This window comes from Mauremys mutica, chromosome 3 (assembly GCF_020497125.1).
Source record: "Mauremys mutica isolate MM-2020 ecotype Southern chromosome 3, ASM2049712v1, whole genome shotgun sequence".
In the NCBI taxonomy this organism is placed as follows: domain Eukaryota; kingdom Metazoa; phylum Chordata; order Testudines; family Geoemydidae; genus Mauremys; species Mauremys mutica.
Genome location: NC_059074.1, coordinates 167,033,652 through 167,046,878, shown reverse-complemented (window position 1 = coordinate 167,046,878; position 13,227 = coordinate 167,033,652). Strand labels below are relative to the sequence as shown.

At 47.9% G+C, this 13,227-nt stretch overlaps 1 protein-coding gene across 1 annotated transcript in view; it reads right to left on the bottom strand.

Moving 5' to 3' along the window:
* LPGAT1 (lysophosphatidylglycerol acyltransferase 1) overlaps positions 1-12,371 on the bottom strand; it is a 137,876-nt gene extending 125,505 nt beyond the window's left edge. Inside the window, exons 1-3 of the mRNA XM_045010432.1 lie at positions 12,111-12,371; positions 10,077-10,270; positions 8,509-8,776 (exon numbers count right to left, since the gene is read on the bottom strand). Coding sequence (XP_044866367.1) covers positions 8,509-8,746 — 238 coding nt within the window. The 5' untranslated portion in view covers positions 8,747-8,776; positions 10,077-10,270; positions 12,111-12,371. The remainder of the gene's footprint in view (positions 1-8,508; positions 8,777-10,076; positions 10,271-12,110) is intronic.
* Between the last annotated feature and the right edge of the window lie 856 nt (positions 12,372-13,227).

The window sequence follows — 13,227 nt, the reverse complement described above, 5'->3', positions numbered from 1 at the left end:
TTTGGGTGGGGAGGGTACAACCACTGCCTCATTTATTGGAAGGTGTGTACTATTCAAAATTACTGGCATGGACGAGTTGTTGGAAGGTGTGTAGTGAACGAGGCAGAGGACTGCAGAAAAAGAAAGAAAAATCTCATAGTTAAAAGAAGTTGAACACCATCGCGGAGAATCAGATTCTATCCCTGCCTCTGCCCCAGAGTTCATATGTGATCCTGGTCAAGTCACCTAAACCACAATTTTTACACAGTTTGTTCCTCATTTGCTAGGTGTTCATTTTGAGGCACCAATGGTCTGATTTCTAGAAGTGCTGAGCACTCAACTGCAACAGATGTCAATGGGAGCTTTGCTTAGAAAATATAAAGTGCTATAAAATGCTATGCACATCAAGACATAGGTATCTCAAATTTGACATGGATTTTGGGTGCTCACTTTTAAAATGTCTGTGCCACAGTTCTTCATCTGTAAAATGGCGATAACACAATCCCCCTGTGAGGTGCACTGGTGACAACAAATTCATGTTTGTGAAGCACTCAGATGCTATACTGATGACCACCCTAGAAAGCGCACAAGTACACTAATAATTCTGTATTCAGAGCAGAGTTTAAATGGTGTGTAGTAATAAAGACAGAAGGCCATACTCTGAATAGTGATCAAACAAAATATTGAATAACTGTTCACGCAGTGAGCACCTTCTATTCTGTGCACTGAATGAGGCAGAGATTCGGGTGGGGGTGGGAAATAGTATAAGGTCATGTAATTAAAGGTTGTAGCATAATGCAGATGTACAAGGGGGCCGAACTAAGGTTGCATGAAAACTTTCAATTCTGGCACTTCCTAACTTTTGAGTGCTTGACTTTACATTAAAAATGCAATTATGTGTCAGTAGGTTGGGTTTTTTTCCAATTTTTTTTTAAATGGAATCCTAGAGCTATCATATGGCCCAAAATATATATATTATCCTGAAAGTCTGAAGTCTCTGCCCTATGCTCAGTAGAGACAAAGCTATTTAAAGACAGTGATATTAGAAAGAAACATGATTATATTTTCCTCACTTTCTTGCTTGTAAGTCTGTGGAGTATTTTTTAAAGACTGGTTAATATGCTAAGCAATGACTTGGAGGGAGGGGAGAAACCCCACATTTTTCTCTTGCAGTGTAACAAAGAAAACAAAACATGCTTAAATTGTCATTAACAAAAAATAGTGCATTGTTTGCCTCCCACTTTTGTTCTTTCCATGCCAGAAGGCACTAGCTTTCTTTAAAACAATTTTTAAAAAAGTGCAGGTAAAGCACCAGCGCTGCTTCAATATCTTCTTGTTACTCTTTTGAGTGACATTTTAGGATAAACTGCAAGAAACAGCTGAAGGATAAATTTAGTCCCAGTGACACCTTACTGATACTGGATTGAAAACAAAGTCAAAGAACTAGGGTAAAGTGCACACATTTTGTACTAATAATTTGAAGACGACGACGACGAAGAGTTACTTGGGTAACTTTGGAGATCATAAAATTAATGGGGGGGGTGTATGTATATAGAGATTGCATACGCAAGTCCAGTTTCATCTACAATACATTCTACATTACAACCTTATCACTTTTGCAAGATGAGCCTTTGCCCCAAGGCACAATGGAATGAATCAAAGACATGTCATCCTCAACTCTGAACTTCTCTTATCAGCTTTATTTTAACTCAACACTTCCCATAAAGCATGTATAAGCTTCCTCCTTCATTAAAAGGTTTTAAATAATTGTTTACATAAAGAAATGGTCATTAAAATCAGGTTAAGATCTTTGGACTCAATATAATCTATCTGTAGATGACACAGACCATAAACAGCTGCATCTACAGAATCAGGGACTATTGGGGAACTCCACATATGGATATAACATACATCAGGGCAGCTGACATCCAAAGTTACTAAGTGACATGAGACCTCTTTCCACATGTCCAAGCAACTGACCACAGACCAAATACATCCCTCACATACACCTTCCTCTTTCCAAATAAAACAATGTTTTTCAAAATTCAGTATTTCATGCTATGTAAAAATATTAAGCGTTTTTACTAGAAAACTGACAAAGTGTTTGTACATTTATGAACACTAAATACAAAAGTGAATGCTAATCCTTAAAGATTTGTTTTTTAAAAGAAAATATCAAACAAATATTGTGTGGCAAAACCAGATGTCTGACAATTTCTTTTTAGTTTATGGCAGTGATCGTTGCTCAGGATACAGTGAAATACTCCTAATTAAAAATAAACAAATTGTCAGGGACAGGTAGGGGAGCAGGAAATGGTGGCAAGGAGGGAAGAGGTAGGGTCCTGTAAACTGGTGAGCAAAACATTTACTTTTAGATCTTATCTGCTATTTTCCAACCCCAGTTCCACTTCCTGGATGAAAATAGGAGCTAAAGCAACATAAGGAGCAGAGAAGACAGTGAGTGTACTAGACACTCATGTAACACCATCAGAGAAAGATTCCACCTGCTTCTCCAGTTCTATGCATCTAAAAGGAAACTTCCAACAACTGATTTTAGTGTTGGTGGAGAAAAGGCAACTGAAAGTTTGCTGGCTGATTACATGGGTGATTTGGAGAACAAGGGTGGCCACTGAGACCATGCAGCTGGCCAGCCACAGACTAACACTGCTATCAGAAGCCAGCTCCTCTCTACCAGGGTAAACAACATAGTACCTTTACTGGCTAAGCTTATTGTTTATATTATAGTAGTTCCAAGAGTCCCCAAATCAGAATCCAGGTCCCATTGTGCTAGGTGCAGTCCAAACAAGACAATCCCAGCCCCAAAGAGCTTAAAACCTAAATAAGATTCTTCCACTTTTGCCCCTACAGTGGAAAAAAATCACTTTCACCTATCCAAAAGGCATTTCCCCCTCTATTGCCTGAAATAACTCCTAGATCCAGTTCCAGCCTGCAGTCACTCAAGACATGTCTACCTGTAGCTAGGAGTGTCTCCCCCAGCAGGGGTAGACAGATACATGCTAGCTCTGCTCAAGCCATCACACTAAAAATAGCTGTGGTCATGGTGGCAGCTCAGGCTAGCTGCCCAAGTACAAGCTCACCCAACCACCTTGGTATGTCCTTGGGCTGCTAGTCTGAGCTGCTATCATGGCCAGGGAGCCATGGTCAGGAAGAGCACCGTCCAAGTGCAGCAAGGTGCCAGGCCTGGGCTGCCAGAACGAAGTGAGTGAAGATAAGCCCACAGCTGAAGCCTCTGGCCAGCCAGGCAGGGGCAGGCAATGCCGCCCTGAGCTACCAGCCTGGTGGGCAGGCACAGGAAGCAGGACTCACCCCTGTAGAGCCCGCACACCAGGTCCCGGGTCCCCACTTCCCACGGGCTTGGTGGTCAGGGAGCACATGGCAGGGGAGCCCCTGGGCTGAAAAACTCCTCCCTGTGCAGTTTTACTTCTAATCTAAACCAACCCAGTGCTGTGTTTGATTTAAAGTGAAGGTTAACTCCAGTTAATGTGGTAAGCTACTGGGTATTTAAAGGAACAAACAAACCTTAATCTCTCTCTGAATGGCCCAGGAGAAGGCTGGACGGTTTGGTGAAAATTCAGGACTGGAGGGTGTTGGGGTCATCTTGCCAGGTGTAAGTAAGGCCAGTGGTATAACAAGCAAGCTGCTGGAATCAGAGTTGCTGAGTTAGTTGCTTAATACACAAGACACTCCGTGTATGCTGGCTGTAAGCAGCAGAGCATTTTGAGGCACTCAGGGATACAGAGCAGGCAGCGACAACCCCTCACTGGTCTGGAACCCCTCACTGCACTCCAGAATGTTATAATGACCAATATACAAAGCGAACAACAGATTCAGAACATCACATGCGTAGTAAGGTAAAGAAACATTGGCCACTGGACATGGCTAGCTAGCTCGCTCAGAATCTCAGATTTATTTTGGGGGTTTTTTGAGTAGCAAAAAAAAAAAAAAATCATTACTACCCCCTCTGATCATTTTACAGCTAGTACAGTAGAATGGTTAGAAGTGTTACTTTTGAAAGCTCCCCCCTCCCTCAATTGAAAGTATCTTTAGAGAAAGATACCTGCCTGCCTAGACTGAACAATAAAATGGCTTAAAGCTAGTTTATGAAAATGGGATCTACAAGGCTACACTAAAAGCCCTTCGACGGTACTGCTTTAATAAAGCACTGGATATACTGCATGAAAAATGGATGATTCCATTTTCTGTTTTTATGAATAATGTTAAAAAGCAGAGCATAGGAAATCTTTGTAATACCAAGTAAGGGCAAGTGGTTATGATTTTTTTTTTTAAATTCTTCTTTAAACCTCCTACCCCTTTTCAGCTTGCCCAATTATACTCTTCCACTTTACATAACGCACATCCAAACACTATCAGGAATAGGCCAAATAGAGGACTAGAAAATACAGAAGCCAAAGGAAGAGGCAGACAAGAGACACACTTGAGGTCTTTCCCTCATTTGTTCCTGGACCCTATTATACACATTTCCTTAAAATGAAAGTAAAAAGCAGCCAGACTCTAGGCCATTAATTATAAATATACACATACAAATAAGTATCACCTGCTATCTGATAGCCTTTCTGAGTTTACAAACATTAGCAAAGCTTCAAACACTAGTGAAGTAGAGTACTACTCCTCATGTTACAGATAGGGTAACTGATGGACAAAGGGTAAATGCTTTTACATAGCAATTAAGTGGCAGAGCTGAAAAACGGAACCTAGTAATCCGGACTTCCAGTTCCTTGAACTAACTACTAGGAATATTAGTATATTTTAAATATATAATTTGTTTGATCTTCAAACTCCTAGCTCTTAAAACCAAATTTAGTTATCTTTATGACTATGAAACACTACCGTATTTTCCGGCGTATAAGACGGGTTTTTGGGCTAAAAAACAACCCCCAAAAATCGGGGGTCGTCTTATACGCCGGGTATAAACTCGTAGCCCTCTGACTTCCCTCCGCGGCTGGGATCTAAAAGGCTCTGGGCTCCCCGCCGCGGCGGGCAGCTCGGAGCCCTCTGACTCCCAGCCGTGGCTGGGATCTAAAAGGCTCTGGGCTCCCCGCCGCGGCGGGCAGCTCGGAGCCTTCTGACTCCCAGCCGCGGCTGGGATCTAAAAGGCTCTGGGCTGTCCACCGCGGCGGGCAGCCCAGAGCCCTCTGACTCCCCGCCGCGGCTGGGATTTAAAAGGCTCTGGGCTGTCCGCCGCGGCGGGCAGCCCAGAGCCCTCTGACTTCCCACCCGCAGAAGGGGGGGGTCGTCTTATACGGCGAGTATATGGCAAAACTAATTTTTTAATGAAAAAATTAGGGGGTCGTCTTATACGCCCCGTCGCCTTATACGCCGGAATATACGGTAATTGTTTCCTCCACTCTCCAAGTTGTGGTTGCCATGGAAGGCAGAAAGAAATCACCTTTCACCTGAAGCAGAACATTCTCAGGTCAAAACACACCCACCTTATTTCATTCTACCCCACTGCCATCATTCTTAATTAATCTAGTTTACGTAATATTAGCCAAAAGAGGGCATATTAGTGTTCTTTATCCCCCACATCAAATATAGGTGGCATCTTCAATACTTTTCTTCTGAATGAAGGGTATTTCTCAGAAAGATATCCAATAGCTAGCTTCTCTTCTGGTCAGAAAAGTGAAAAATCCTTTATATAGCCAATACATGCAACTTAATTTGCAGCTGTACATTCAGCTATCATCACCACTTATATTTTACATCCGACGAAGTGGGTATTCACCCACAAAAGCTCATGCTCTTATACATCTGTTAGTCTATAAGGTGCCACAGGACTCTTTTCTGCTTTTACAGATCCAGACTAACACAGCTACCCCTCTGAAACTTGACACTTATATTTTGTTTGCATGCATTAAAATTAGAGATATATTGGAACTAGTATGCCCTAAGTAACTAACCTTAGTCCTAGTTTCGGACACTAAAAAAAAAAAAACACAAAACAAACAAAAAAAATGTATTCTATACCATTCAGTCCTTCCACACTATCAGCTAATATCCAATGCCAATCTCTTCACATGTGCAATAGCAAGAGTAGCACTTGACTTCTGAATGAAAGTGGTATATCCACCATATATATCTTAAAAAAAAGAAGAACTCCATAACTACATTACATGTATGTAGTCCAGATGAGGCAATTTTATACATACAATCAAATCATTTTATACACATTTCCCAAAACTATATGTAACCCACACACCTCCTGGGGGTGTTCTGTCCCATCTAGTGGCAGAGAGAGAGGCAGAAAGAGAGATTAAGGAGTCTGCTCTACAGCCTTAGCCAATAGCCAGTTAGCTTATGCAGTAGAGGCTCATTCGCTAAGCTCCAGAGGTCTCAGGTTTGACCCTGCCCGCCGACGGCCGGGATCTGTCGGTGTTACATATACAATATGCTGCACTCTCACCAGAGAGAAAGAAAGAAGAGCTAAAAAAAGAGAGAGGAAATGCACCCTTTACCTCTTTTGTAGGTGAGTCTACAGAATATCATTGTTCCATCAGCACCTGCTTAAGTGTATTCTCTTATTTGATAAGGAAGGCTCAGTATCTGATTTAAGACTTTCTTCCACAAGTGACAAATGCCTTAATTCATAGTAGAAAGCGAGGAACAGGGTCCTCTGGCCCTAAAATCATCCAAGAGAACGTTTCCACGGTGGTGTTAGTTCTCCTGTTCAAATTAACTTTAAATAAATAAATATATTAAGGAGTTCTTCAATAATAAAACAAAGCTGTTCAAATTGTCAAAATGCAATAGCACGCCAATTAGCAGATGTACGCAGATCATGTTGAAACCGCTTTCCATGCAAGAGGCAAAAGAAATCACACAGTTCTGCAGTCAGCAGGGAATAGATCCCAAAGAAACTGCCTTCAAAATTCACTGACAGTCATATAGTCATGGGACAATAGCTTGAATTTTAACTAGCGTTTTCAATCTGCACATACCATCCCCAGGGTCATATGCTGAATGAATTTTACCTTACCATTATGCTGATAACTTTCACATATCCAATTATCACATACACTCAACAGCATAAAGGTCCCTCTTTTCCTGTTGGAAGAGCTTTCCTTTATTGTGTTGAGAGACTGAAGTGGACATCTAAAAAGCACCTGCCACTGCAAATACCATGTGGACTTCTTTTAATGAGCAAATGTAAACATAAGAGATTAAAAGACTAGCACATCTGGAAAAGTTCACGCTGTACCAGGCAAGACAGTTCTGAAGCAGTGCAATGTTTGTGACAGTTCTAGCGCCACAGACTGGAAAGTAATTTTGCTGCTGCCACCACCTCCTCAAGAAGAACCAGAAGCTCACCTAGAATGTCCACAGAACATGTGTGCATCTTGAAAAGACGCATGACAAGGTACCAAAAGGCCCGTTATCACAGGGACTTCAGCTCTTGTAGCCGAATCACTGCTTTTTCTGGGAAGTAAGAAAGATCCATCTGGGTCAACATTTAGAATCCTGACTAATTAGGAGTCCGACCAGACTCCATCAGAGCTGTAGGCTGTCATTCCTTTTATGCATGGAAAAGACCTGTAGATGCATCCTGGGCAGGAAAGAGGGAGATAGACAATTTTAGGAGGGGTGTTCACATACCGCTCTCTCTAGACACCCACCAACCTCTACCCACCTCCCCCACCTTTCCGAAGTGTTAATGGTTGTTTCCTTGCATAGTGTGCAGCAGCCAAGATGAAAGTCAATGTCTCCAAGGACAAGTCTAGAACCTTCCTTAATATTTCAGCTTAGTCTATTATCCTACAAAGTCTAACAGGCAAAAAGAAATTCAATAATAATTACAAAGTAATGCATGCAAGATATAAAACCATATAGTCAAAACTTTAGCTCTATTAATGGTAAATGAAGACCAATGCACTCAAGAGAGGTGTCCCTATTTTTCATCTATATCCATCACAGAAGCAGCAAAAAAGAAAATTCCAGTTGCAAAGCATATGGATTATAAGAGCTACTCTTCAGAGATGAACTTCATTGTACACCCTTTACTCTTGTGTGTTGATCGCTGTAAGTGGAAGTGATCTGGAAATATGCACTGCATGCATACTTAAAGACGGTTTGTTCAAAGTGTGAGAATTTCACTCTCATACACAACAGAAAAACTCTTTTCAGAGGTGCTACTACTCCACAGAACATCAAAACAAGATAATCTAGGGCCTTGGGAAAATAGCACTCCTAAAGCCATGGATCTTACTAACAAAATAGAAGGCTGATTGAGAGCCAAGAACCTTTATTGTTTAATATGTTCTTTTGAATCAAAACATGTTATGAATTATATTAAAATATTTTTGAAAGATCAGTTTTCACATGATAAATATTAGATTCAATTATGTTGCCATCCAGAAATATAGTGCATGTTTGTATAAGAATCCTGGAAAAATCATCCCACTGTATTAATATACATCACTATTAATGCCTGTGTTTCAAAGTTTATTTTAATTATACTTGTACTTTTTTGTTAATGTATTAAAACACTCTTACCTGTATATCCTGCCCACCAGCCCCACGAAGCCACCATAGCTAAAAGCCATTTAAATAATACTCCTTCGATATACCAGAACAGCTTACTATCCAACAGTCGAAGAGGCTGCAGTATAATTAAATACAAGATGTAGGATGGAATAGCAACCAGGTTATTGGCAACCATGAAGCCGAACCTCAGGAGTCCTTTCAAAAGTGTATAGCCCACCCTCTGGGCCTGTTCTAAAGTCACAGCCATTCTCTTCACATCAGGGTATGTGGGCTCTTCCTACAGTAAAGAAAGAACAAGATACAGCCATTACTTACAGAATAAAATGGAAAGAAAAAAAAACACCCTCTACAGAGTCAACATGCTAGTGAGCTAGATACAGCTTCCCCTTAAAAGAGCTGTCTACTTCAGCCCCAATCCATTTTCATGAGCATCTGCAGCCCTTAATTACCTCTACCATACCTCAAAATTAGTGAGTGGAGGATGAAAATAAAGTACATTGAACATTTCCATGTCCCAGAGAAAGAAAGAAAAAAAAGTTAAGAACATCACACACCATCAATGTGATACTCGCCTGAATTAAAAAGCTGTACGTTGAGAAATTTCTGGGAGTCACACAAAAAACCTACAGCTATAAACTAAGGCTAAGTGGCATATCAATAGACTTGGAAGGATTAGGTTTTATCAGTAGATATTGGTTTCCCTGTACACACACAAACCAAAGAACAAATATTTCCATTGATAACTGAAATTTACAGATAGGCAAAGTAAGAAAAATGCTGCCAGAACTTTATTATTAGAGTTTGATTTAAGCATATTTACTCTTTGCTTTAATATGTGGTGTTGGTAATTTGTGTTTTAATGGTTATAAAGCTTTAACTTTCTGAATCTCAGCATCTATTGTCAGTAAATAATTACTGTCTGACCCCGTAGTTACTCTAAATTTCCCACACCTTTAAAAATTTAAATGGATAAAAAATAGAAAAGATGCTTAAAAACAAAGAGTTATCTGACGAAAATATAAAAAATAAAAAAAATAATTCTGCCAAGCCTATATATCAAACTGTACATTCAGCAAGCGGTCATATAAATGACATAAACATACCGTGGAGAAGGAGAGGGAGGAGAACACATTCCCTGGGGCCGGGCAGCAAGTGATCACTGAGAACCAAGTAACAGAACTGGGGAGGGAGGAGGTGGTGGTCCCTTTCCTTTCCCTTTCCCGCTCAGTGACTTGCCCTGGCTCACACCAAAAGAGGCAGCAGGAACACTCAGAAATGTTCCTCCTCCAGCTCGGCAAGGGGGGAAAAAATCGAATGTTTGCAACCGGGTTTTCCCAGGGCGAAGGGAAGGGGAAATAGTGACACACGCTCCTCTGTCTCTCCAAAGTCAACACCGCCTGGGCAAGGGCTCCCTCACCCTTCGCGCAGCGCAGCCTGGCTGAGGACGAGCGGGGCGAGCTCCCGCAGCAGCGCCAGACCCGCCGAGGGAGGGGCGGGCCCCAGGGCAGCCAAGGGGGGGGAGCGGCGGCCGGCAGGGGCCATTCGCCCGGTGACTGACCCCGGCCAGCGGGACTCACCTCCTGCGGCGCAGGGGCACAGAGGAGGCCGCGGCGGGAGGCGGCGGCAGCGGCGCGTGTCGCGGTTGGCGGCGGCGGGAGGCGGAGGCGGCTCGGCGGGGCGGCGGTCTCATGGACCCGGAGATGACCGGCCGGGCCCTGGGTAACGGGCCGGGAGCGCCCCGCGCCGGCCGCTCTACTCCCCTTGCAGCGGCCTGCGGAGAGAGGGGCGGGGTCAGGGTCCGCGCCGGCAGGGAGCAGGGGCTGGCCGGGCCCCGTCCCGCTTTCCGGCCGGAGCTGCCGCGGGTCTCGGGCCTATCGCGCCCCCCCTCCCGCGCCCCACAGCAGCCTCCGTGCCCGGGAGAGCCGGCCTGACAGCCGCGGGCGGCGCAGCGTGTCTGGCCGGGGCGGCATCCTGCACCGGCCCCAGGGTCAGCCGGACACCCGACCCCATGCAGGGGGCTCGCCTAAGGGCAGCAATCGGGTATCCCTGCTCGGCCCCCACCCCATCCCCCGAGAAGGGGATCCCGGGGGAGCAATGGGGGGGGGGACCGGGCCCCGAGAAGGGGATCCCGGGAGAGCAATGGGGGGGGGGACCGGGCCCCGAGAAGGGGATCCCGGGGGAGCAATGGGGGGGGGACCGGGCCCCGAGAAGGGTATCCCGGGGTTGCAATGGGGGGGGGGACCGGGCCCCGAGAAGGGGATCCCGGGGGAGCAATGGGGGGGGGGGACCGGGCCCCGAGAAGGGGATCCCGGGCCCCGAGAAGGGGTTCCCGGGGGCGCAATGGGGGGGGGGGACCGGGCCCCGAGAAGGGGATCCCGGGGGAGCAATGGGGGGGGGGGACCGGGCCCCGAGAAGGGGATCCCGGGGGAGCAGTGGGGGGGGGGACCGGGCCCCGAGAAGGGGATCCCGGGGGAGCACTGGGGGGGGGTACCGGGCCCCGAGAAGGGGATCCCGGGGGAGCAATGGGGGGGGGGACCGGGCCCCGAGAACGGGATCCCGGGGGAGCAATGGGGGGGGGGGACCGGGCCCCGAGAAGGGGATCCCGGGGGAGCAATGGGGGGGGGGGGACCGGGCCCCGAGAAGGGGATCCCGGGGGAGCAATGGGGGGGGGGGGGGACCGGGCCCCGAGAAGGGGATCCCGGGGGAGCAATGGGGGGGGGGGACCGGGCCCCGAGAAGGGGATCCGGGGGAGCAATGGGGGGGGGGGGCCCGGGCCCCGAGAAGGGGATCCCGGGGGAGCAATGGGGGGGGGGGACCGGGCCCCCAGAAGGGGATCCCGGGGAGCAATGGGGGGGGGGGACCGGGCCCCGAGAAGGGGATCCCGGGGGAGCAATGGGGGGGGGGACCGGGCCCCGAGAAGGGGATCCCGGGGGAGCAATGGGGGGGGACGACCGGGCCCCGAGAAGGGGATCCCGGGGGAGCAAGGGGGGGGGCCGACCGGGCCCCGAGAAGGGGATCCCGGGGAGCAATGGGGGGGGGGACCGGGCCCCGAGAAGGGGATCCCGGGGGAGCAATGGGGGGGGGGGACCGGGCCCCGAGAGGGGGATCCCGGGGGAGCAATGGGGGGGGGGGACCGGGCCCCGAGAAGGGGATCCCGGGGGTGCAAGGGGGGGGGGGGCCCGGGCCCCGGGAAGGGGATCCCGGGGGAGCAATGGGGGGGGGGACCGGGCCCCGAGAAGGGGATCCCGGGGGAGCAATGGGGGGGGGGACCGGGCCCCGAGAAGGGGATCCCGGGGGAGCAATGGGGGGGGGACCGGGCCCCGAGAAGGGGATCCCGGGGGAGCAATGGGGGGGGGACCGGGCCCCGAGAAGGGGATCCCGGGGGAGCAATGGGGGGGGGACCGGGCCCCGAGAAGGGGATCCCGGGGGAGCAATGGGGGGGGACGACCGGGCCCCGAGAAGGGGATCCCGGGGGAGCAATGGGGGGGGACCGTGGCCCCCGGCTCTAGGTGCTTTTCTCGGGGAGCAGCAGCAGGGGTCCTGGCCCCTTCCCGCACACCCGCCGGGCTGGGTCTCCCTTCCCGGGCAGAGGCCGCACCGGGGCTCCATACCTCCGCCTGGCTGCCTCTGTCCCCGGGGTAGGAGCGCGGGGGCCCGAGAGAGTCATGCCGCCGGCGGCTCGCGCTGCCTACCACCCCCGCAGCCGGGCCGGGTCTCCGCCGTGACTTCTCGCTTCTCTCTCGCTCGCTCCTGAGGAAGCGGCGGCTGCAAGAGGCAGAAGCGGAGCTCACACTGCAGCAAGCGCGGCTCCCTCCGGCCGACAGCTCCCTCTAATGAGCGCAGGCCGGCTGCGCCCCCGGCGGGCAGGCGGGCCCCAGCCGGCTCCTCCCCTTCCCCGCCGCCGGGCCCCACGCCCAGCCCTTCAGCAGCCTTTTCCCCGTTGCCCCCGGCGCTCACACGCCCATTGCTAGGGCAAGAGCAGCTCCGGCGCAGAGCCCGGTAGGACGAGCGCCAGGTCAGGTCGAGTGGAGATTTGCATATAACCATGGCATTACACTCTATTTACATAAGAAATGTATCCCCACTCTTACGCAGCACTTGCTCGGAGGACAGAGGAATGATCCGAAAAACTACACATCTTTAAATAGTTCGCATTATACACATTTTTAAATGGCCCCCTTTTGTGTTAGGTTGGGAGCATATTCTTTTTTGACCCAGATCCCACTACCAAAGAAATGGCAGCTTTGAGAAATGAATGTTGATTCAGTTCTAGAATTTAACAAAATCTAAGATGAACAGTCCTTTAAATTTTAGGGTTAGGTTTTATTAATAAATCATGACCATTTATATGGTGCAGTGCTAGGAGTATTTTAATTGAAAAATATTTATTTTACAAATATGTATTCAAGTAGACGTTCCACAGTCTCAGGCCTCTGCTTTGCAAACACAGGAACTGCCATTTGGGTCAGAAGGAAGTCCATCTAATCTAATCCAGTATTTTGTCTCAGTGGCCCATACTAGATGCTTCAGCGGAAGGTGTAAGAAGCTCGTCATAGGCAGATGTGGGATAATCTACCACTCATAATAGGCTTCATCCTGAACTTTAATAGTTAGAGATTGGCTTAAAATCAGAGGCATTAGGTTTACTAGCCCTTACAAGAGTTATCAATAATAATAATTCTGGATAATCTTGATATCCATGTAAATGTCTGATTTTGTTTTTAATCA